General features: G+C 32.3%; 2 protein-coding genes across 2 annotated transcripts; one reads left to right on the top strand and one right to left on the bottom strand.

Annotated features, from left to right (window-relative positions):
• Positions 1 to 1,099: 1,099 nt before the first annotated feature.
• LOC105328079 (lateral signaling target protein 2 homolog) lies at positions 1,100 to 16,325 on the bottom strand. The gene is made up of 12 exons (XM_011428826.4): positions 16,139 to 16,325; positions 12,684 to 12,962; positions 9,694 to 9,843; positions 9,243 to 9,295; positions 8,759 to 8,848; positions 8,471 to 8,560; positions 8,206 to 8,307; positions 7,011 to 8,093; positions 6,719 to 6,879; positions 6,093 to 6,287; positions 4,363 to 4,466; positions 1,100 to 4,256 (listed from the first exon to the last, which is right to left on the bottom strand). Exons 1-12 carry the CDS (start codon positions 16,172 to 16,174, stop codon positions 4,134 to 4,136), a joined length of 2,466 nt encoding a protein of 821 aa, XP_011427128.3. The 5' UTR covers positions 16,175 to 16,325; the 3' UTR covers positions 1,100 to 4,133.
• A 1,632-nt stretch (positions 16,326 to 17,957) lies between these two features.
• LOC105328080 (charged multivesicular body protein 7) lies at positions 17,958 to 24,516 on the top strand. The gene is made up of 10 exons (XM_011428828.4): positions 17,958 to 18,316; positions 19,720 to 19,909; positions 20,530 to 20,721; positions 21,391 to 21,461; positions 21,743 to 21,805; positions 22,173 to 22,221; positions 22,327 to 22,446; positions 22,595 to 22,693; positions 23,223 to 23,406; positions 24,265 to 24,516. The coding sequence occupies exons 1-10, from the start codon at positions 18,069 to 18,071 to the stop codon at positions 24,399 to 24,401; spliced, it is 1,353 nt and encodes a 450-aa protein (XP_011427130.3). The 5' UTR covers positions 17,958 to 18,068; the 3' UTR covers positions 24,402 to 24,516.
• Positions 24,517 to 26,535: the final 2,019 nt, after the last annotated feature.

Below are 26,535 nucleotides of genomic sequence, written 5' to 3'. Positions count from 1 at the left end.
CCGATTTTGCTCATTGTGCGCAGGTACATGTAATCAATCAGCTGTCTGATTTACCGAAGTCTATATTTGATTCGATATGTAAAAATTCGAAAATACAGGCGATATTTACCCTCAAGTTAAAAAAAACGAAGCAAAAATCAAAACAAGCTATGAATAAAAGCACTGTCACAAGTGAAAATGTCAATGCTTTGAAATATTTAACCTCAATTTACTTCACAAAAACGGCACAAATATATTTTGAATGTTTCAAATATTCCCTTTGCACTTAACCTGTGCACAAAAAGCAAATACATCTTTGTCAGTTTGACCCGTTTATCATGCATCCAACAGGTCCAGTACAATTTCCATATTTAGCTATATACTAATATAGTTTGAATAAGCTAAATAGCTTTATCAAGCTATTCAGAGTAGCTTCATTTAACTATTTTGTCATTCATTTTTCTTAAATGTTTTTTTTTCAGTATGTATAAAAAAGTCGCATTTTTAAATTGTTTTCGTAAATTTATCAAATTTGAAATAGATTTGGCCCATAACTTTTGCAATTTATCTTTTTCTTTCCATAAGGATTAGTTATGCTAAATTACGTTGAATTATGGTAGTTCTTGAGAAGATTTTTAAAAATGCACCCCCTTTTTCTATAGTTTCGAGGTTTTCTATGCTTTGAATATAGATCGGTTTTTCATTTCTGCAATTTATAATCATTTTACCATAAGGATGCTTTATGCAAAATTTGGTTGAAATTGGCCAAGTGGTTTTAGAGAAAAAGTTTAAAAAGTGAGAGTTTGCAAACGGACGGACAGACGGACGACGGACAAAATATGATCAGAAAATCTCACTTAGCATTTAGCTCAGGTGAGCTAAAAACTCGGTTTATAAGCGAGATCCGTTTTTTATGAATTAAGAAATTGTAGCCTATGTCGCACATATGCAGATGAAAAGTAGGTCATAATTAAGCACCAAGCAGTATGCAGATATGTGTTGACTGTTATATTCAGAATTCCATTTTAAGGCGACTGTAAAAATAATGCGATCTAACAATCTGCACTGAATTTCTAAACGTAAAATGCCCTTTTGATGAAAATACAAAACAAGACAGCTATACATTTGATAATAAATTTTAATGGAACATAATGGTAAATAATATTCATAGCTGCAGATCTTTAAAAGCTATCAGAGATACATTTAAACAAACACTGTGAATGCTATTTCAACAAATTTTAACCAAAAGCCTTCAAAATTTGGCAATGTTTGAAGGAGAAGTTTTTTGCATTTTATTTCAAATTCCAGTATGCTAGAAAGTGTAATATTTCAGTTACCAGAAATGACAGGGTTTTTTATATTCAGTTTAACAGAGAATATTTCAATATCAGATACAGGTTTATTAAAACATTATTATTGGCTAAATTCATACATACTTAAGATATTTTATCTCCTATATAATTTTTTTTATAAATCAAACTGGTGACTATAAGTCTTTGTTAAATTTTGTGTCTACAAAGGAATAAAATTCAATGCGACGGCCAACACAAACAAATTTATTTGAATTCGGTAATTTACACATTAATTCTGCAAAATAGGTAGAATTTGGGGTCTGCACAATATTTTGTTATACTTATCGATAATATGATACATGATCATTTGGTTTAAAAGGCACTAGATTGTGATCATGAACTGATTCAAAAGTGAGGAAAGATTCATGATCATTAAATTCCTTTCAAAGTGAACACGACTACATTGACAAATTTTACTTGGGTACACACAAGCAACAATGCAAGGTTTAAATGTACTAGTATTGTAATGATGTACAGTTTTTATATTTTATCTGAAGAGTACCAAAGTTTAAAGCATGATACAAATCTGTATAAACTTATACAGTAAAACTCGGTTATAGCGAAGTCCTAGGGACCAATGGATTTACTTCGTTATATCTGTAATTCGTTATATCCGTATAACGAATTCGTAATAATAACTAAAGCAAATTCACAATATACATAGGTTTTTTAACCAGACTATAATTTTTGCTAATTGAGGCTTAACGTAAAAATATAATAATTGGAAACCTCGGATCAGATTGTGAATTGAAAAAATTATATGAAAGTAAATTCATTCAAAGTATTATGTGAAATGACAGTGCACACTTTTTATTTGTAAAGAAATTCGTTACAAAAGTGTTAAATTTCATTATTATTCACCTCTACGGGACTCAAAATCAGTTCGCTATATCCGTAAATTCATTATATCCGAATTCGTTATAATCATATAATTCAATAATAAAAGATTTGATAATAATTTACCAGGGACTTAATAAAACTTCGGTTTATCCGAGAATTCGCTATATTAGTGTTCGTACTAAACGAGTTTTACTGTAATGGTACTGTTACACTGTTTATAAGTACTTCTTCTACATTGTGTTTATAGATACATTAAATAGTTTTCTTTTTAAAGATATCTTTGAGATGCGTTTTCCTAATTTCAGTTGTCAAATTTCATTTGCCACCATTGCATATTTGCAATCATAACACAAGTATGAAAACAATGAAAATATTAATGCATATCAATTACATATCATTCTGCAAATAATTGGAGCTCAATGCAAAACAGATTTCAGGAACAAAGTAATTCATAAACTCTTGCTACATTTGTAGTGCCATGTATCATTAAATTAAACCATACATTGATTTAGAAAAATATTTTTCCTTCATAATGGAACAGAAATACAACCTCTGGAATAATAAATAGTACAACTCCATTACTAGTCATGTCATGTCATATCATACTAATTCTGGCAAATTAGTTTGTGCATTGTCATATACATAGGTAATAAGCAATTGTGATACTAACAATAAAAAAAGAAAAAAAAAGAAAACAAAAAAACAATCATCAAATTTTACAAATAAAATTAACCCACAGTTTTTTTTTAATGTACAGATACGCGTTTATACAAAGTAATTGCACTTATAATGTGTTAGTTAATTCCCCTAAGCTATATCCCTCCGAGAATATATTCAACTGAAATGGTGTTTCACTGGACAGATGACATGACCTTTTAAAAGGGCGGAGTTGGGTAAATGCCTTTCATAATAATAATAATCATAATATATCTACCAATACTGTACATTCTAGCAAAAGCTTTCTTGCAAAGCCCATGATTGCCATACTTGAGGTAGACAAAAAGTCAATCATTAAGTTAAAGAAGCCAGAAAAATAATTTTAAAAAAAACCAAATCTGTTTCTTCTCTATAATGAATATTATTAAACATAAACACAAGTAAACTATACTGAATCATTGCCATTACATGTCAAATAAATACCCTAGTAGGTACATGTATATATTTTTCAAAAATTTAAAATGAAGATAAACTTTGAGGATGGGGGAAGGTTAGTCAGTATTTAAAACTCATGAGAACTAGCAATTTCAGTGACCTCAATTACACTTTAAAATTAACATATCTTGAATAATTTTAATCATGCTAAAATACAGGATATCTCAATGAAATGTTTGAAATAATTGATTGACAGTACAAATCCATTTACACATGATGTACCCATAAATGTTCGAACTATGTTCTTACAATTCAAAGAGTAAAAAAAAAATGGGTAAAAAAGGAACCAAGTCAGGTGGGCAATCATCTGCATATAATACGATTGTACTGCTTGATATTGAGGAGCTATGGTCACATAATGTACGTGTGAAGGCAATGCTGTAGCGAAACTTAGCAGGATTATCTTGTTCCCTTCTCACTGCAGGAAAAAATCATCAAAAAGTAGGAGGAGATACTATGCTAACAATCAGCTTACAATACAAAACTATTACATCCCATTCCATACCATTGCTACATTGCATCTAACAAAAAAAATATTCTAATTAGCTGGTTACAAGGATCTTTTGTTGAATTTCACTGATTATTTTTCATTTCCACAACATCAAATGTTCTTGAAAATTTATGAGTGATCACAATAAAGTATCAAGAATACACACACACAGAAACAGCTTACATTTAAGCAAAACTTTTCAATAAAATGAACAAAAATGTAACCAAAAACAAAACAGCTTGCACATCTGAACATGTGACATGATCCGATAACTTGACAGAAAACTGGTAACATTTCAACTCCATCTGTAAGGTGTCTTTTCATTCGTTGACAGTAAAGGGCGTGACCTGGAACAGGAAGCAGTGGTTACACACGCGCACAGGGGTCATGTAGTTGAAGTGAGGCAGGGGGACAAAGTTAGCCGAGCACCGTCCACAATATATCTGTAACAAAGATCAACTCAGTGGTCATATATGATTTGTGCAACATGTTTAAAATAATGTACAACAAATTTTTAACAATCAGATAATTGTTGGTCATTTAGCTAACCTTTCCACAGTTCCTACAGTGATGACGTCGCCTCACAAAGTTGAATGGAATTTCACAAGACATGCACTTCTCCATCTGATCGTCAGGCACCCACTGGGGAGGTTCTGTAAATATTTCACACACTCGTTTCATCTTAATTACATTTCCTAGTCATCAGTCCTATATATCTTGCACCAAGTTCTGAATATTTTTATCTTCTAAAATGCAAAGGTACGTCTTCGCAAATAAAAAACACACTGCACTGCAAACTCTAAAACAGTTTTACTACCGTATTTTTCGGGGCATATGTCGATGTGGGACAAAGGCCGAATTGCTCGTTTTTAGACAAAATTCAAGAAAAATTCTTAGACTAGCCGAATTGGGGGATAAGCCGAGTTTCAATCGATGATTACTATAGTGAAAGTATGACCGCTGATTAAGGAAGTCATCGTATTAAGTATATACTTACAGAATATCGATGTAGAAAGTCAAAAGAGTAATTAACGTTATTAAATTTGCTTAACATATATATTTTAAGCAATTTTAAAAAATACATCTGTGTTTTGTGGCTGTTTGGTCTCTTCAGTATTCGTCGGTGTATCGTTTATACGTATCGTAATTTTACATAGTGTAAATTTAATTGCAACACCAACCTCCGTGGTTCTGTCTGGTAGAACTAAGTATAATATTTTACCAAACCTTTCATATTTTATTAATACCTCATTGCTAAATTTCATTTAATCAAGTTATACTGTGAAAGCTACTTGTAAACACGGGGTATGGCGTCCATTAGCTTAACACTTGGTTTCATATTCAAATAGAGTTATCCCCCGTAATTGCTATGAATGAGAAAACGAAATACCAAACATAAAATATTTAATTTGTGTTCTTTCCATTAATTAATTAAATAGTGACTTGCCGTTATGCAGAGAAGTTGTAATGTTAAAAATACAGTTAATGCAATGAAGTGTAACGGTTTACACTAACATTACGTGCCCCCAGGCTGTGTTTTAGTCACAGGTTTCACACCTTTGTATAAACACACGACACCAGAATACCGTTATTTCATCCAACAGAAAATTAATTGTAAAAACACAAAGCATTTGATCTATTCTACACCCAAGACCAGTGATTCCCACGAACGCAGACATGGAGAATTCACAAAAATTCCGTCATATTACATTCTACCCGGTTTCGTTTTCTTTTTAACTACGCAATAAGTTTCCAGGGTTCATAGACGAACGTGGGAAAAAAATTCTTTTGATTGGGTTGTAAAGAAATACCTCGTACAGTACTGTACATTTTATTACTCACGATGTCATTACAAAAATTATCAACGGGACAACTATCGAACAATAGTTCAAACGGATGAAAAAAAAACCAACCCTCATAATAAACTGCTACAACAGTACAATGGATAAAAACAGTGGATTTTATATTTTACTGTTTAATTTTTTCAACTTTGAGTCTACGATTAGCCGATCCCGGGGGATAGGCCGGGGCTCGCTCATCGGAGAGAAAAAAAACCGGCCTATGCCCCGAAAAATACGGTACATGTATTTAAATCCAATAGGTTAAAAATTTCAAACAAAGATGGCTGATTTTGAAAGACTCATGTGGAGATAGCAATTAAAGTTAATGCCTGCTTCCCAACTTTTCTGCATCCTGCTAAATATTTGAAATGAAGTTGTATATCCCAATTTAAAACAACATATGACTAAACATTGTAAAATACCATAAGCCACTTTTACCTCTAGGTCTGTTAGATATAGATCGGTGTCCATATCTGTTCGTTCTTCGTGCCATAAAGTTAGGGTGGCGGTCAAACTTCTTCTTGGGGCTTTCATCCAGTACAATGACAGGATCTGAACAGTTCATGTCAAACACACACTTCAGGATGTTTCTAAGATCCCCTGCATAATTTGTCTGTAGCTGATCAGCCACTCCTGAAAACAAACCAAAATCAATCTCTCAATTAACAATCATGTGCAAATCAACATATTTTTCAAATATACTATAGTACATGTACATAGGCAATTGACGTGAAGTAAATTTTATGTTGAATGCATGGGATATAATTTTGTATTTCTGTATGCACAAAAATTTTCTCAATGATTTCCATAAAAATTTTCAATCATGACTGATTTCATGTGAGGAACAGTTGGGTGTGTAGACTCTTTCCTTTAAAAATGTTCAATGTTTAGAAATTTTGCAAACAATCAAATACAATAGTCAATATAGACTTTCTAATGCTCTATTCACATTGGTAATCAGACAAAGGATAATCATTCTTTAAACACTTTGCTGTAAAAAAAATATTCCATTGTAACTAAATATGATAACATTTGTCAAGGTCACAATCTTTCTGTCAACTCACCAGAAATGCAAACAAACAGCCTATGTATCAGGTCACTGCTACTTCTGAACCTGGCTCGGGCCTCTTTCCGTGACGCAAGTTCTGCCGCTTGAACAGCCAGAGATATTTCTTCGTCATCATTGCTTTCAGAATTGTAGGAACTAGTTTCACAACTCTCATCGCTGGAAAGACAAAATTTAAAAACAAAATAAAACAGTTGTTGTCCAGCATAGCTTCACTGTATCAAAATATATAGTCAAAAAGCTAATTAACTAAAAGAAATCAAAATTGCTCACAATTTATTTTTTCTCACCTTTCTTTGTCCCATTCAGCATCATATGTATTACTATGGCAACTAGAAAAGCTGGAACTCACACTGTCTGTTGTGTATCGGAGTCTCTGTATACGTGGGTGTTCACGAACTCGAGTATTCTCACTTGAACTTGGTTCTCCTGAATCATGTTCCTTACTGTTATCTCCTTTGGTTGTCTCTTTTTCACTGTTTTCACTTGGTGCTCTTGGCAGAGGGTCACTCTTTGAAGTACTGGGCTCTGTGGAGTCATTAGATTTGTCACACAAACTGGCATCTATCACATGATTTGTATTACTGGCAATATCACAGATATCTTTGTTTTCTAACACACATTGTGATTGGTGGATATCAGAGCTAGAATCTGATTGGTCTAGGCAGGTTGGGGGTGGTTTATCACAAGAAAGGTAACTGACAGATGAATGAGAAGAAGGGGAAGAGGAGGGTGAACTGCTGACAGAGGAAATCCGAGGAATCTCCAGATTTAAGTTATATTGCTGGCTACCCTGTCTGTGGTAGGGTGGAGGTCTCTCAACAGCTTGACACACAATATCCTCCACAATGTCTCTACAAAATGCCTGTGTGTCATGGTCAGTGAAGCATGACTCGGAGCTGTGAGTGTCTGTGCACACCACCGTGGAGTCGGAGGACATGCTTACCGCACTCACGTCGCACATCACTGTGTCCGAAGTGCTGACGTTTTCACTCTGCAGTCCCGAGTCTCGACTCTCGGACTTGTTGAGACTCGAGTTGAGAGATTCCGGCTCCTCTAAGGAGTCTACTAGGGTATTGGTGGGGGAATAGTCCTCCAGGGGAAGAGTCAACACTCCGAGCCTCTCCTGATCAGGGGTCACAAGGTCATCTGAATTATCCGAGATTTGGATCACTTCTTGTTCCAGACATCGAGCGATATCCGTCAGGGTGCTGGATGTACTTGGCTCGGCCTCCTCATCAAATCCTGGATCCACCTGTGAGGATTCATCCTTCTGCTCCGGTTCAGACAGGATCTTATCTGGTACCTCAGCACTACACAATGCACCCTCCAGCGCACTAAGTTCTTTATCACTTAGAGTGAAAAGAAGCTCCCTAAAATTGAATTAAGACATTTGTGTGATAAAAATCCTTCTTATCATGTTACACTTATAAGCTGTAAATCAAAAAAAATATTTCATATCTTAATATCAGAATTATGGATTACCTAATTTTATGTAACAATGTTTGAAATGGTCTAAACATTTCTGATATGTTGGAAGGTTCTAAATCTGGATTCAAGGGACCCTCAGGGTACACAAGCAAACCACTGCAATTACAAAGACTGATTATTCACAAACCTATTTTTAAAATTTTCACAAATAGAGCACCACTTTGTTTAAGGGATGAATTTAATCAGATTTTATCTGCAACTTTTTTAGTCATTAGTCATTAAGACATTATTAATTAACAGAATTTTCAAGATCTTTTACCAAACAATGGCCAATCTTGGAATGGTGAACATAAGTGCTGGATCATAATCATCAATGGTTTCCTGCTCGATGAGACCTTTCTTCAATGCCCTATAAAATGTTATAGAATAGAACGATAAACGTAGACTAAACATTGCACTGCATTGTAAAGTGGCAAAGTCTAATAGAGAAAAAACCCAGACAAGTAAGGAACCTTTAAGTTCTTTCAAGTTTGCCATTAGTGGACTAATAATCTGTTAAAGATTTGATGAATTAGACAGTCTATAGTGGCTAGGAACAGTCTGATACCTTTGAACAGTTTCTGAGAAGAGAATCGTAATCTCCTGAGTCAGATCATACTCCTTCATTGTCTTCACAGGGACCATGGTGCTTACATAACTGTTGAGAAAAAAAACACATTAATGTTTAAAACCAGAACAATTCATCAACATACCGAGAAAGCTCTGTCCTGGGATTATGTATTATACACAATTAAAAAGGAGTTTCCAGAGTTCCTTAGAGAAAATATTTTTTTATGAAATAGCACAAAATGGCATCATAAGTCTGGCGTTTTCAACAAAATAATTCTTTTCTTTTTTTTATACGAAAATCACAGAGAAAACTTTAAACTGAAACCATTTCACTTTACTAAGGAGTTGAGAGTTAAAAACTATCCAAGAAATGTAGTAAATTATAAAATCCAAGTGTACCTTTCGTTTTTACTGGCCATGAAAGTAACCAGGCCATAAATTTGTTTTGCAAGTCATTAAGTAGTGTAGTGGAAACAACCTACCTTAACTCAAATTCAGCAAACAACTTGTCAAAAATGGTTAATGATTCTCTTATCTGCAACAAAAAACATCCACTCAGGTTGAAAGCTTAAAACTCGTACTTCTGCTAGGGTGTTAAATAATTTACAACACCGAGCAAATCAATAATTTTATAGATTTTGCATACATGAACAAGAACTAAGGAACTGGAACTGTAATTTTGGAGCTGTGTTAGTCTGGCATATATCTTTTCTTAGATCCATGAAAATCTCTTGTGGTATAAACTAACCCTCATTCTTTCATCATCATCATCATTATCATCATCAAACACTGTCTTCTTTCATCAATAAGTTCATCATTGTTATCATTTCATTATCATTTTAACAATAAACATGTTTAAATCATCATCTTAATCATCGTTATCAGCATCATATCATAACATCATCATCATTATCATCATCAGTAGATACGTACCCTGTCTGAGTCGATGGACTGGTTCCTGAGACATTGTTCCCTCAGCAGTGTCCTCAGACTGTCTAGATTCTTGGTCAGAGCCCGGGCCAGCGGTCTCATGGAGGCACTTTCTATCTCTCTGTTCATTATGCTGGAGCCAGCAGCAAGGCACTGAAATTACACACAGTAAAAAAAAAGAATCTTATAAAACTTAAACTGTACTGTGTAACAACATACTGAATATATTACCTGTAATTTCCATAGAGTACATGATCTCATGAGATATGTTAATATTTTAAGTTTTAATTTGAAATTTGAGCCATCAATGAGGAAAGAGAAAATGAAATTGTGCAAAATGCATGCACTGGTACTAATCTGCACCCAGAGAAAAAATAGTTATGCATGCATTCATGTGGTAAGGACAATAAATGAAATATTTGGGTTTTGTTTCATTTTCCAACATTCAAAAATGAACACACCCTCTGTGCCATAGTCATGAAAGAAAGGTTTGCAACCATGTACATGTATCATGCATGTAACTTTCCTGTAGTTCCTACTCATCTTTTAATCTGTACTACAGACATCGGGTGTTAATTAATGGGAAAAAGGCAAGCTTGGGTATCTGGACAAGACTTATGGTAAATGAAACTGTTACATTTTATGATACTAATCAAACATGTACATCATACTACTGAAAATGTGAATATTTTTACCTCCCTGTAATTACACAAATCAATGATAAACTTAATACATGTGCTTGTATATATGTTCTTAATACAGTTGAACTACAGTATAGTACATTCTTCATGTAGTTATTGGTGTCTTTTAGAAATGGTAAAATGTACATGTTGGTACCAGTAATTTATTTCATAGGTGCACTTTTTTTGGTAATTAGCATAAACCAAGTCTATTACATCTTTTATAATATATTACTTTTTGAGACACACATTAAAAACTTTCACAGAGAATAAACATATCTTTCTTTGACCCAGGGACCTTGTGTTTTATGCTTGATTGGTCTGTTGATCATATCATTTCAGAGCCATTTTGGACTTTGGATAGTTGTGTCAAACAGCAATGTGACTTAAATTGGGCTTGTCTATCTAATATCTGGTCACTCAGCCATATGGCCCTTTAAAATCAAATAGATTTGTCTGGCTTTTGAGCTAAAACTACAGCAATCTATGCATATTTCACTGAAAACTAGCATCCCTTTTTTAACTTGTTTTAATGCAAGAAATAGTTACGACTTTCCAAAGGTCCTAGGTCTTTTCAAAAATGGTTCTATGTATTATTTGTGCAAGGTAAAATTACAGTGTGTCTTTACATTTTTTCTTTTTCTATTTAGAACTTTTGCACTATAATATCTTTATGTCCTTGAAATCATCCAAACACAAGCTGTAGAAAAAGATACCATAGAAACCCAAATGGAGAAACAATCAAGAAAAATATAATTCCATATTTTCTTTTTTATACATGTATTATTTTTTTTGTTAAAAAATTTAAAAAGCCGAATAAACATTGAGTACCTGTTTGAACTTCGTAAAGACATCCATTTCACCTTTTGTGTGACAAACATGTTCTGACATTTATAAAAAAAAAAATAAACATAAAAATTACATTTTCTAAGTGTCTTCTTCTCAGCACCTCTTTGTCCTTTTTAAATACATCAGTTTCACCTTCATTTACCTAAGTCATCTCAGTACCCGTTAAACTTCATAAATACTTCAAGTTCAGCTTAACAAAACAAGTTCCAATGTTTAAAAAAAAACAAAAAAAACAGGAATAAAAATTATATTCCTCTTCGACTTCCACTTTTCACAGAATACAAGTACATTTGTCACCTGATGTTGGACCGATGCTTCGTGACATGACGTGTCAAAGGATGATCTCACGCCACCTCTTTTTCATAACACATTTCTCTATTTACATTAACCTTTTCACAATTTATCATACAGTGATACTGTCTTGTAAAATTTATTACATTTCTGTCTAATTGGCCTCTGGTTAAAAATTTGTGCCAAGAAAAAAATAACTATTAAAAAAGAACCCATCCTTTTATTCAAAAACTTACTAAACATCCTGCTCAAACTGTTAGTTCACTACCACAGACATTAATAACGCATTCCCTTATTTTCATAAATTCAAGTGGAAGTTATAAACAAAACATTATATATAGCATATAGATTGTAGTCATGATAAAAGAAATGGAATGCTCATCCTATGTAATTAGTTGTACTAAGATATTTTACAGCATTAGCTGTTGGCATTTACCAGTGATGAACCTATAATTACTGTCCATGTTTTTGGCTTTTGATTACTAAATTTTGTACTTAAAATACCTATTTTTCTTTCATCTATAAATCCTAAACCACACATGCATGTACCAGCAGTTAATGTCAATTACAGGTAGGAGGTGTTTTTTTAGTTTAAAAATTAAATCACACAATCAGACTCTTTGAAGCAGGTATCTTGATTAATAAACAATACAAAATGTCCATTAGAATTTCCTTTTTTGAAGTATGTAACACAAGGGAAGTCACCAAGATCCAACAGATCTAGGCATCATAAGAGATGGAAGTCATGCAACAGACAAGTTAAAGGTTGATTTATTCATCTGGGTTTTTGCTGTTCCTGGCACTAAACAAAAGAAGCTATGCCATTGACCCAGCCACCTAATTCTTTTGAATTTAACACCAGTTTATTTCACAGATCAACACATAATTTAAGAAAATTGATCCCCAAAATATTAATATAAAATCCTTATATTGCATTTTGGCAGTAAACTATGAACACGTCAAACTTTTCCCTGGGATTCCTAAACATGTCTCTTTGAATTACTGTGTAAGTAGCTCTGGTGATACAATTTTTTTTATAAAATCATTTCTGTGGGAATCTAACTCCTTTAATTCAAGAAAACATAAATAAATAGTAATTATAAATTTACAACAACAAACCCAAATTTTAATCCAGTAAATTATAATAATTAATTTCTTAAAAAAAAAAATTACCTCTGCCCCAAACCATAGCTGTCCAGCCAGGTTTTCCTGAAGGACGTCATCAGGGAACTTGACCCGGAAGTCACGATTAGCCTTCTGATTCCCGATGGCCTCATCGATGATCTTTTGTACGACGCCCAGCACTTTGTCCTGACACGCCCTCAGCTTGTTGACCAGGGCTGTGCACCGCTCAGGGTCCTTCCTGCCGTCAAAGCTGTCGAGCTCCGCTGCCACCTCATTGAGCTCTTCGTCCGCAAAGAAAAACTGAGCCAATATAGAGCTGTCAGTTTTCTGCAATGTAAAAAAGATATACTCACGTGAGTGGTATTAAAATAAAATCCACATATTTATATCTTATCCAGTGTTATCAAGGTAAAATGAGATATTACACATGCACCTTTTTGTTGGTATTTTGAAAAAAAAATCTCATCCCTATATCTACCTTGTATATTTTATAATACGTGAATTAAATGTTATAAATAATCATCATAATTTTTCTATCAAAAAAAAATATACCGGTGACCACCACCAATATTTCTACACAAATATCTATATATCATAATTATTGAAAACTTAATTAAGTCTATGCCATATTCAACATTTAATACATATAACTTCTTTTCTCTAAATCAAAATAATTTCTGCCTGATATCCTATTTTTTCCATTATGTACTTCTGATCCCAGCCTTAACTACTACCGGTATTTCTTTCACACACTTACCATGGCTTAAGCTTCTTAATTAAGTAATCCTAGTGTATTCTATATAATATATACTTCTTTAAAAAACCAGAACTCTTAGTAATGAAGTCCAGATCACATAAAACTAGCATCCTTCACTGAACTTATTCCACAATGACATATAAATTTATACAAAATGCTTATCTCATAGAGGTAAGATTTTTAAACTACCAGTACTGTACAAAAATTTATCAATGGCATGACTTTATTATTTACGCATGAAGAAAAACAAAGAATGAATGATGTCATCATCTTCATCATCCATTATAATTTATTTCTCCTCTGTATCTATTATAATGATTTAGCAGACCATGATTAATTTGCAACCTAGTTTGTAAAATAAAATTAATTCTGTAATAGACGCACTCTTGGTAGACATCCAGCTTCGTTACCTGAAGATCCATCAATTAACCTACTTTGTTAATGTTTACACGATCAGAGCATAATATTGTGATTTATTTTTTTGCCCATCTTTTACAGCAAAACCATTAGACAGTATTTTCATGACACAGATAATGATAAAGAATAACAACTACCGTTAATAACAAAAAAAAATAAAAATCCAATATGCAAAGATTCTAAACTACCGGTAAATTTCTTCAAGAATCACAAAAGACTCTGAATTCAAATTCAAACGAAATTTCATCTCCCAGTACACACTGGTTATTTCAACAGTTTTCATTACCCTTTTATCTGCATTGTTTAAACAATGATCAGCAATTCATGTTGTGTCAAAGGTGACATATTTACAAATACTGTGACAAGCACTCTATATTCCTATCAGTTTTTTCATGTTGTCTAAAGGGTTATATTTAACCATATATTTTCTAATTTTAGCACAAAATCTAACACTTAGGTAATATGTTGTTTGTGCTAAAGGTAATGAAAGGTCAGGGTATGGGTTTAAACAAATTAACCCCAGGATCTCATATACATCATACATGTATATAGGACAGGGGTGATTATTCATATAAAAATAATTTTATTAACAAAAATAACTATTCATTTCAAATAACTGCTGTCATTTTATTTTTTTTACTATTTTCTTATTTCTTGGTTGCTATTAAACTTTTTCTTTCCTTTTTTAATTTACATTTGTTTTTGTTTTTTTTTTTTCTGGGGGGGGGGGGGGGGGGGGGGGTTGGGTAGATATCGCTTCACAACTAATAGAGTAAAATTCAAGTAAATGTAATGTAAGAATAAATTACCATAGATAAACAGCTTGAACAATTCCAGCAGTAACTGCAGTGTTGTTTTTCTAGTTTTTCAAAAGTTGTGGTCTACAGTGCAACCTAATGTGATTGATCAGGAGATTAGACCGACTAGAAGTTCTTATGCTGCATTGATGTTGTCAAGTGAACTTTATTTTTCAAATATCACAAACTGTTCATGTGTATCACTGCCCTATTTCCATCATGTTACCTTTTAGTACATAAAAAACATTTATGAATATTTTAACAGGACTAGGTTTCATACATTGATATACATATTTTGAAAATCTTTTTAAAAAGCTAGCACATATTTGTCATAATTATATCAGATAATATATGACATTGGGAGCCTTTCCTGCTTACTTTGAATTTGATCAATGCATGAGTAACTTTGACAGAAGAAAGTACAGCAAGAGTACCTGGTATATTTGAGGTATGTCACAACGAACATGAAAATCAACTTTCAGAAAAATTTAAAATGTTAAGAATTAGATTTCAGCTAAAATGTGTTTACTGAATATACTGTCTAGTAGAAAACTGTGAGGCATATGTATATATAACAATTGATATGTGACCTAGGGTGATGCTAAAAATCTCAATTACCAGTAAATAAATTCTTCACTTTGAACTACAGTAATGTACAAATCTCACTGTACAAAAACCTTACAGTAGGTGTAGTTAAACAGTGTACGTACGTGGTACATGGTTTATATTTAACTATTGCACTGTAGATACTAGATAGACATATATGACAGTCTATCATATAATACAACATTCTTAAAAATGCCAAAGTAACCAATAATTTCATGAGTAACATGACCAGGACATTACTCGAAATTATTATCCAACTATAAATTACCTTAGGGAACATAAAACCTAAATTTATCATCAAAAGTATCAAATATCCATGAGTCACTCATTTATAATTCTTTTAATACCGTTACTGCTTACTTAATTTTACAATGTTATTTCAAAATACAATAAATTTCTTGTTATCTTACATCCTCCCTCAATTCTATTTTATTATTAGATTTCAGAGATATATCACTGTATTAATAACTATTTGAAGAACATAAAATATTAACAAGTGAGTTAATCATTTGCATCTCAATTTTTCAGGATTCTAAAACTTTAAAAACATGTGTTGACATCATCCAACCTCCAATTCATACATAGGAAATTTATTTTTTACACTTTTTCAATATAAATACAGTCAAGTCATATAGTTAAGGTATCTCTGTCACAACTATACTGGCACGCCAGTACATATTAAAGGGGTGAATAAAATATATATTTTATCCAAGCCTTTGTCAGTTTGTGTAAAATGAGTCCCTTTTCTAAAAACTTTTTTTTTCTCTTTTAATTTTTATCAGAATATGATAACAAAGTCAAACCCTTTTGAGTGACGATAGATCGTGACAGCCGATGACACCACATGAGGATTCACAATATGATAATACGTAACAAGGGATTTCCTATAACCTGTTCTGATAAACACAGATGTATATACACTTTACCTTCGGTCTGTTGAACCATTTTCGAAGAGAATTCATCGCTAGACTGGTTAGATAACATAATCAGTTTCAGATTATCACAAACATTTGCCACCTGAAGGTACATTAGTCATAATTAACTGTCGTTCTTTCTTCTAAATATTCTCTACCTTCCCATTCTCGCGATCATCTCGAAGTAAATATAAAGATGAAACCAACTTGATGAGACTGTCAATATCCGGATTGTGGTAACGAACATCTGTATACAAAAAAAAATCTTTAAAAATACAGTAATCTTTAATTGCATTAAACTGAAGCAGAGTTTAATATTATTTTTAATATGAATGTTTTTATAACACTGTAATCATTCAAATATCTTACTTTTGAAAATTAAAACTATTTCATATTGATTTTTCTGAAATACACGCACGTGTATCGTACCATTGTGCTATAAAACAATAGTTATTGTCTAAACTTAACACTTGTTTTTTAAACAATGTTGGACCTTCTTATACATTGAAATTATGCTTATATATTTGTATACATATCATATCAATAATAATGAAAATATCGACTGCAGCAAAAGTATACAATGCAATAGATATGTTGAAGTTATGTGTAAGTCTCAACTACTTAATTTTGATGTATTTTACCCTCGATTTCTCGAATACTCGGATATCACAAAGTTTTTAAAGAAAATATCGACTGCAGCAAAAGTATACAATGCAATAGATATGTTGAAGTTATGTGTAAGTCTCAACTACTTAATTTTGATGTATTTTACCCTCGATTTCTCGAATACTCGGATATCACAAAGTTTTTAAACAGTCCCATCTATAGAGATAAATAAGTATTATGACTGTAATACGTAACATGCCCTCAACGATAGTAAGGAAAATATCTACTTTTCTCTTATTCCTTTCCACTGTTTCATAAGTCAGACACGAGACACTTGGGAACCGGGACTTTTTTTCTTATTGATACCCCCACCCACATATTTTTGAGGAAGTGAATATTGGAAGTAGATGTATTAATTGATGAATAGACCCCCCCCCCCTTCCCGCGTAGGAAATTAAGAGTTGGAGAAGCTTTGTTATACAAGTTTTATTTTTTAGAGTACTCATTAAACAAAGAAAAAGAAAAAAAAAGATTAGTGTGTGCATACAGCAATGTGTTTAAATATGGTTTGATTTCAGATATTTCGTTGGGGTTTTTTTTGTTAAAAAATTTAAGGAAGAATGAATTATCTCTTTCAAAATATTTAAATATTTGAAATAAAAATTACCTCATAAATTATGTTTTTAATTACTTTTTTTTACAGGGGGGTCCTTTGTGACAGTGTTATTAATTTTGATCAAAAGGATATGAGATTATAAGAAAACAAAACGGTCTGTTTCCAACGATCTAGAGGGCTTCCCTACCCCCTCCCCACCCCGTTCTGTGTGTAGCTATGTGCCCGAGAAAAATGAATATGCTAAGTAATATAAATTTGACGGAGAAATTGACATTTATGTATCATCGTGCACCTGTTATGCTGATATAAAAACAACACTGCACCCCCCCCCCCCCACCCAATAATCTGATAATAGCGCGGGAAAATATTGCACGAATTCAACTTGATAGTCAGTTGTAATAGCGGATACACTGTCAGGATTTTTTCTCGGGAGGGGGGCTGGGTTACCATATGTTCATTCTCACGTAGACAAACAATAATCTCTCTCTCTCTCTCTCTCTCTCTCTCTCTCTCTCTCTCTCTCTCTCTCTTTGACGATTTCGGAGAAAATCGGTTTACCGCACCATTTTTGGTCTTTAGAATGTTTAAATCATAATCGATCGAATGTTTGAAATAATGTAGACGTACCATTTGAAAGAAACAGCAAATTTTACATTGATCATTTTGAAAAAACACTTTTCGTTTCGATTTTGTGTTTCATATTTTATTTGTTTGGATGAAATGGATCGCCTCAAGCCAGATGTGTGGGATGATGATACACGGATGAATGTTTTGTTTTCACCTTTTCGTGAAAAAGATTTGAATCCTTCTTCGTGGAATCAGAAAATGAAGTTTTGGATCCAAATCATTGAGGACGAACACAAACTCACCAACAAATGCACCATTGAAGGAAAATCTTTACCACAAATGTTTAAAAGAAAAGGGAAAATACCTACTTGTTTAGAAACTGTACTTTCGGAAATGCTAAGGTATAGCTAATTAAAATGTAGAGTGTATAATACAATAATTTTAGCCCATAAGTCTGTGCAATGTTTCTTTTTAACCCCCTGTGGTTATTAATATTTCCATATTTAATATGTAAACGGTTTGACTGTTGGGCTGAGTGCATTTTTTTTGATGGGTTGAAATGTAGACAGTAGGATCCGCCTGCCTACTCAAATCACAAATTAAACATTGCGTGTCCAGTATACATTAGAAAGAATAATCTTACAGTGACCAGGCTACGCTCAGGTCACAGTCACAGCCTGACAGGTGCTTGTGGACTGGACCGTGCACTACCCCCCCCCCCCCCTTTTTTTTATATTTTTTTTTCAAATTTTTTTTTTTTTTAATTTCTTTTATTAATTATCATTAACAACCCCTTATATATGTCTCCAGCCGAAAAATAAAAGAAATATCACGACTTTATATATATAGGAGAAACAAGTGTGATTATAAAATGCTACCAAGTCGTGATATTTCTTTTAGTTTTCGGCTGGAGACATATATAAGGGGTTGTTAATGATAATTAATAAAAGAAATAAAAAAAAAAAATTGAAAAAAAATATAGAAAAAAGGGGGGGGGTAGTGCATGGTCCAGTCCACAAGCACCTGTGGTCACAGTAAGAATTCGTCCCATGTACTTGCAATATAGCAACTGCAAAGCGGATCAGCTTCGCATCGATTTTAAGTCTGTAAAAAATAATCTGCAGGGGAGAAACACATTTTTATACATAACAAACCTTTTTGAACATGCATATGTAGTTAAGTCAACAAAATATCCATTTAATGAGTCATACTAAGGCATTTTGTTAAAATATACGTTTGAATTTGCCTGTCATTTTGTCGGAAATCACACTCGGAATGTCAGACATTCCGAGTGCGATTTCCGACATTCAATGTCTCAGATTTATCATCAACATGGCGATCATAAACAGCAAATTTTCAAACGTGATGTTAAAAGTGGCAGTGATTTCGTTGCAAAAACAGTTATTGTGGAAATATGGGATTATAAAAGAGCAACATTGTAGGTATTTGAGACTGATCATATGAAAATTTAGGCAAGATACAGGGCGATATAATTTTTTTATTTGCTATGAGGCGAGTGTATGGGACGAATTCTATCGTTAAACCAGTTCGTAGGACATCTGTCATTTTAACGATAGAACATTCTATCTAAGTATACATATGACGTCAAGGGTAAAATTTCAATGAAAAAGATCTTGGAGTCTTCTTATATGAATTGTATCTGCATGACAAACATAATCTTTTTATCAATTGTTCTTCGATAAAATAGAAATTTTTATCATTTTTTGTTCATCAAAAATAATATGAGCTGCAGAACGAACTTGGGTAAGAGTAAGAATATATACCGGTATGTATTTGATTGCAGTCTCGGAAAGATTCGAAAACTACAAAACTGTGACATTCTTCAACCTCCATCTGGTTCTGGTCGGAAAGGCTGGTTGACCTGGGGATATGACACTCTTGTGAAGTCTCCGATTTCATGGGGTTGGAAAACGCTGACAAAAGAAAGTTCAGAGGAGGATAATCCTAGATACATCCTTGAGAGCTGCTTGAATGTAAACATTTAAATCAAACATATAATATTTGTTTCATTGAAACATTAATTGATTACAATGAATATATTTGAGAAAATATTTATTAAAGACAAATTAATAATTTTATCATGTTAATCTACTTACACAAATCAATTGATTTTTTTGTTATCTTGCTAAATCTCAGTGAAATGTTTTGGAAGAAACAGGTATTTAAGAGAAAAAGAAGTCCCTTAGACAAAAATTCAAAAATATGGAAAAAATGTAAAGGAAAAAATTTCACAGTTTCAATCAATTTATCTCTTTTAAGATTACACCTAGGGACTCTTTGGATGGTTAATGTCTAGTTTTTATATCTTCAAATAATTGATTTTTGTTTTCAATGTAGAAATACACACACACATATATATATATATATATATATATATATATATATATATATATATATATATATATATATATATATATATATATATATATATATATATATATATATATATATATATATATATATATATATATATTATAATATAGTTCATGCTAAAACTTTCATCAAAATATTTAGAATAGAAATAATTAGACACACAGCTTTGTTAATTGATATAACAATTTAAATTATCATGTTATTGGTCTTTGAAATTCAGGATCAGTGCTCCAAAGTATTGGAAAGGCTGCAGTGCCAGATGTATTGTGACATTGTAAACAGCATCATGGAGTACTCGGAAGTGTACAGTCAATGTGGAGACCTCTGTTCCTCAGAACTGGAATTTAAGGTGGCGATACAACAGCTTGTTAAAGAAAGAAAAGCTGTGATTAGCACAGAAGAAGACAGTGTGGTAAGTTTAAGGTAGATAACTTACAATGATCCTCTCTTGGTACAATTGAAATGACCCTTAGTATGTGCATTATTAGCCAAATGGAAATGTACCGATACTAACAGAATGTTAATGTTTTAAATTTTGAGTTAAATGTATTTCTGGAATTTTATTTTGTAAGCTAAGTAAGAGTAAAACAAATTGCTCAGGGATTTGTGTACTATATCTGGAATCTATCACAATTAAACCAGAATTTGTACTGAATCACAACATGTAATTTTGCTTTCATCTGAGCCTCTAAATACTTTTTTTTCACAAAGATATGACTAAACAATGTTTTATTAACAATAATCATATTTTTTACTGGTATTTCAAAAGAAAATTGCAATTTTATAACATAAAAATGCAATTTGTATTTCTTTAAAAGAGCTCTGCTAGAAATTATAATTATTTTTTAAAGATTCTTCATGTTTTAATTTCTTATCAAACCGTTTTTTTTTTATTGATGTTTTTATTGATTGACATTCTGGTAATAAGTATAAAATTTGTATTAATTATTAGGTATTTAGATATTATTTTAGCTGGTACTGTATTTTGTAACTTGGATTTTTGCAAATGTATTTTGATTTTCTGATCTTTTAGTTACTATAATAATATTTTTTAATAATGCCTTCTATATTTTCAAAACAGATTATCAAATTCTGCGCACAAAATGATGATAAAGTAAAGAATATCACAGGAGAGGACTTGAAAATTTTCAGGTATAAGCTAAGACTAAGTATGTTAATAATTAACATTTATCTTAGCTGTAATTAATCATTGAGGTGTTTTGAGAAAAATATGAAGGTGAGGTTCTTCAAATATTCAAATCTTAACTCAGGTATTTACCATGTGTGCAAATCAGTAGTTAGTGGTCCGAGACTTGTCGTAATACATTACTACCTTTTTTTAAAGTCAGAGGCCCAATATATGTGATATTACTAGGTTGTGTTTTAAATTTATGGTTATTTATCAAGATAATTTTTTTTTTAATTATTTTCAGAATTAAAAAGACTTCAAGTGCACTAATGAGTAAAATGGAAAAACTGTCAGTTGTTGGAGAAAGGTAACACAGTATATATTAAAAAAGTGTGTGAATAGTGTTAGTTACATACAGGTATATTTTTTAATACCAGTACACTGTAATATTTTATTTGTAAATGTACTATATGAACCATTACATTTTTATGATAAAAGTAAAATCAAAATTAATATACATGCATTATTAAAAAATTCACTTTTAATTTGAATGAATTTTTAGGAGGAATTTGAGTTTTTTAAAAACCTTTTCCAATGTGTACCTTATAAACACTGATATAAGATACTATAGATAAAATGAGAAGTCTTATTATTTTAGTAATGGATCAACTCATATATAGTAAACTTTTTCTACGAAACATATTACCCTGTTTTTGTTCTGATGTTTATATTAGATTGAAAAAAGAAGCCATTCAATACAGAAACAAAAGCATGAAGCAACATGTAAGTTGTCCAATGCCAGACCAACTTGATTTTTTATCAGAGCTAATTTATTACAAATGTACAATACAGCAGGCATGTTTCATCTGCTAATTTTATTTTCAACAGTCTTTGAGAACATTCAAGCAGTATAAGAGAGTCCAGGACAGGATTTCAAAGTTGTCAAATTCCATTGATCTCCTTGATGATATCTTACACAGAATAGGCCATGCTGCATCTGAAGAAATGGTAAAGTAACCCAGAAAAAATATCCGTGCTACATTGTCAATTGTATAAGGTTATGAACAGAGCCATGAGAAAGCCATTTTGCAGAAAAAATATTTGAAAATGGTCTTCTGATTTTTTTTTTTAAATTCAATTTCTGTTTTGTTTGAAGGTTGTTAAGGCAATTGAAAGTGGGGCCCAGGCATTGAAAGGCATCAACGAGAGAAATGACTTGGACAAAGTTAGTGATGTCATGGATGACCTCAGTCAGGTATATACACAGTAACCATGGTAATAGTGGGCATTATTGTAGCAAAAACAGTGTTCTCTCCCATGGCATGCTTTAATTTTGTACAGAGTAATGGTAAAAGAGGTTTGATTTTGACAGAAGTTTATCTTGTTTTATAATGCATGATCAGTAAATTTCAGGGGCATTATGGTAAAAAAAATTTCGTTTTCATCTTAAAAGTGGTTTTAAAATAATACTGGCTTTAAACTATTACATATTATTTGATATTTTTAATAATACATGTATCTAATTCATTTTTGGGAATTTGATGATTAAAAACTTCAGCCAGCACTTATGCAGGTTGAAAAATTTATATGATTGACTTGTGGTATATTTTCTAAGTGTTCAAATTTACAAATACTTTTATAATTTAAATACTATGCATGATCAGTTGTTATTTTCCCTTTAAGTAAATTTCAAGGGGGCATTATGGTACAAATAATCATTTTCATCTTAAAATTGGTTTTAAAATACAGTAATACTAGCTTATGACGGCTGCTGACTTTTATAGGCAATGCAAGATCAAGAGGAAATTCAGGCTGAACTGAGCAGAATTGACCATGAGGAAGAGGAGTCACTAGAAGCTAGTCTTGATAGTCTCTTACTGGAAGACGGTAAATCAGCAGTGGATGATCAGCAAGTGGATGGAAGAAAACAAGCCTCCAGTGAGGATGAACTCTCAGACCTCCTTGCTGGTGAGTTAATACATGTATAGTAAATCTTATTCGTTAAGGGGGAAGGAGGGGTCCCCATAAACCCCCCTCCCTTAAACGTTTTGGAAAATTCACACTTATTAAATTCACAATGTAAAATTTTAAAGAAAGGTCTTGGACACCCCACACCCCTGGCAAACAAAATTATAGCTCAGACCCTCCTTGAAAAAAAAATTCTGGATCCAATTATGCAGTTAATTATCTGTATTAATGTGAAACAAAAATAAAATAAAATTTTCTTTGGGTCCCAACTCGGATTTCAAAGTATCTCAATTACTGTCATTTTGTTCATTGATTCATCTCAAAATTTTTAGTGTAAAAAATTATGATTGTATGTACTAATTATTATAAATATCACTGATATTTTTGACTATAGTCATTGAATTGTACTTGGATAAATGATACATTTTTTAAAAAACATTCCTGGTGCCTTATGTTTATAGTAAAATTATTTCTTTTCTGTGGATCCTTTAATCATATCCAAAATATTTATACATGTACATGTTATTACTGTCAACCCCCATTCATATGCAAATACATGTACCATATTTGCAAATCCCTTTTAGTATTTCTATGAACATAAAGTTTCAGTCTTATTAAAATCATCCCCCTTCTCCTTACACTCATCACGAAGGGGATGATTTTAATCAGAATGATATAGTTTGTGACCATTTTTACCAATTTTTCAAGATTGAGATTTATCTACGTGTATTATGCATCTGTCTGCATGTATAGTGGGGGTTTTTTTTGGGTTGTTTTTTTTTACAAAACTGTGAAACCAAAAGGCACTAACAAATATTGTAGATATATTTTTTTTTTCACTCATATGTACACTTTCAGGTCTTAAGCTACCAGACGTTCCCACTTTCTCGCCAGGAAAGTCCAAGGAATTCAGTGAAATGGAATCACAGAGTGAGATATTTGTTCCTGATCTTTCTCCATCTGACAGACTTAAAAGAAGCAAAGAAGCTGCATAATGGAGATTGAGTGAATTCAAATCCCATGTCTTTCATTTAACACAATTTTACAATTCATAGTTTTATCATACTGTATTTGAGCGGATGATGCATTAACAAATATTAATTTTTTATCATATAAAATACATCATTTATCATAAATTATGTGTACATTGACTTTATAAAAGTTTAATTATTATTAGTATTAATGAATAAATATGTTGTTATTCCAAAAATAGATAAAACTGGTCCTATCTTATTTCTATAATTTGTGAAATCATAATGGCATCAATCTACGTGGCTGGCTGGATATTGAGTAGTATTAAAATTTAGGATATTTGCGTTTTACAGAAGAACTAAGAAAAGAGTCGCAAGTATTTTTAGTCTCGTGGAATGATATTTAAAGAACAAAACTTAGACAGAACCATATTTATACTACTACTATGATGATAATATTTTACAGCCACAATAATAAAACATCGATTAGTTTGTTTTTAATTAGCATTCATTAATTTGGTCGTAAGTTGTAAGTTTTGTTGCAAAACGCAGCCCTGATATGGTTCTCCATAAGTATTGTACGAAGTTTTTTTCATATACGGAGTAAACCAAAAAAAGGCTATGTCAGATGCTATAAAATCATTAAAACTCGACTGAACTTACAAAAGTTTGTACCATCGGATAATCACCTATTTTAATTCCGATCTGTAAATTTAAATGCAAAATAATAATTACATGTACCTTTACAGGTAACATTATATATAGAGAGAGAGTGAGGTAAAGCCTCAGTCACTATCGGTCGTACGTGATTCTACGGATGGTCTACGGGCGGATTTTATTGAAAATCTTGCGAGACACACAGGTGCGTCCTACGATTTTGGAAGGACGTACGCTTCCCGTAACCACTAACGGTTGCTGTTGGACATGCACAACAATCACCACGGTTTCCTGAGGAAACTTTCAATTAAAAGTAAAGAATCACATTAAAATTCTTTGATTTAACAATTTTATTTGTATTCAAAACAGTGAAATCTTTAACATTCATTTGAATTTACATTTATTAAAGACGAAAATATTGTTTTCTGGTACCTGGAATTATATCATTATAAGATTGATTTTAAAAGTAATTGCCAAAAGTGAAGATGATGGTAAATGTTTCCCAAAGGGAGAAAATACTCATGACCATAAGAGTGTTTACAAACGAAAATTATCGTTTTATTAATAAAAACTTTGAGCAAAGTTTTTTGCACGAAGCCATAAAACAGTTTCCTTTTTAGGGATGAGTTGGAGTATTGTATAAGTGCTTGGAGATTCTGAGTCTTCTTTAATGTCTTTTTACTATCTCATCTCTTCCTGTTTGTAAAATAGACTTTGCAGTTTTGTTGGGTTTTTTTTTTGGGGGGGGGGGGGTGTTGTTTTAATTTCATTTAATTTTGTTGTTTTTTTGCTTTTGTTTTTTTTTTCGTGCGTGTGTGTTTTGGTTTTTTTTTTTGCTTTTTTTTTTTGGGGGGGGGGGGGTCATAGAATCGTTTCCTTTTTGCTGGCATTTTGATATATGGTAAAAATCCTAGAGGGGGGGGGGGGGGTACTGCACACACACACACACACACACACACACACACACACAGAAAGACCACGTATGACGTACGTTTACGGTACGTTCAATTCACACGTTGATGGTGGACACAAGCAACTTGCGGTCAACATACGTCAAACGCGAGTGGGATGATCTCCTTATATTTTCATGAGTTTCAAATCGCACGGCCAGCTTACAGATTTCTTGAGTGTTGCACAACTGCCAACTACGTTTTCTGATCTCTGTGATAGTTGTGAATGTCAAACAGCCATCGTGCATGTTTACGGGGAGCGTACGTCTTTCCGAAATCGTAAGTCTTGCAAGATTTTAATCATACCATCCGTAGGAGTACAAACGATGTGTTTGCCTGCATTGACAATATGACCCAAAAAAAATCCCCAAAAAGTAGGGTCCAAGGATGGATGTAAAATTCTTTTCTTTGATAATCCTCTTCTCAAGATATGCAATGGACAGATTTATATTAGAGGTCTTGCACAGCTGAACGATGTGGTTCGTGTATACTTGTGCAGCCCCCCCCCCCCCCTTTTAGAATATTAAATTCTAATTATTAGGAAAACTTAA

This window comes from Magallana gigas, chromosome 8, assembly GCF_963853765.1.
Source record: "Magallana gigas chromosome 8, xbMagGiga1.1, whole genome shotgun sequence".
Taxonomy (NCBI): Eukaryota; Metazoa; Mollusca; class Bivalvia; order Ostreida; family Ostreidae; genus Magallana; species Magallana gigas.
This window is presented reverse-complemented; position numbering and strand designations above follow the sequence as displayed.

Coding starts and splice junctions, on each gene's coding strand:
- LOC105328079 (XM_011428826.4), bottom strand. CDS start 16,174: ATGAATTCTCTTCGAAAATGGTTCAACAGACCGAAG. Junction 9,296..9,693: donor AGTCCATCGACTCAGACAGG/GTACGTATCTAC, acceptor TTTTTGTTGCAG/ATAAGAGAATCATTAACCAT. Junction 4,257..4,362: donor ACTGTAGGAACTGTGGAAAG/GTTAGCTAAATG, acceptor TCTTTGTTACAG/ATATATTGTGGACGGTGCTC.
- LOC105328080 (XM_011428828.4), top strand. CDS start 18,069: ATGGATCGCCTCAAGCCAGATGTGTGGGATGATGATACACGGATGAAT. Junction 20,722..21,390: donor GCACAGAAGAAGACAGTGTG/GTAAGTTTAAGG, acceptor TTTTCAAAACAG/ATTATCAAATTCTGCGCACA. Junction 21,806..22,172: donor CTGTCAGTTGTTGGAGAAAG/GTAACACAGTAT, acceptor TGTTTATATTAG/ATTGAAAAAAGAAGCCATTC.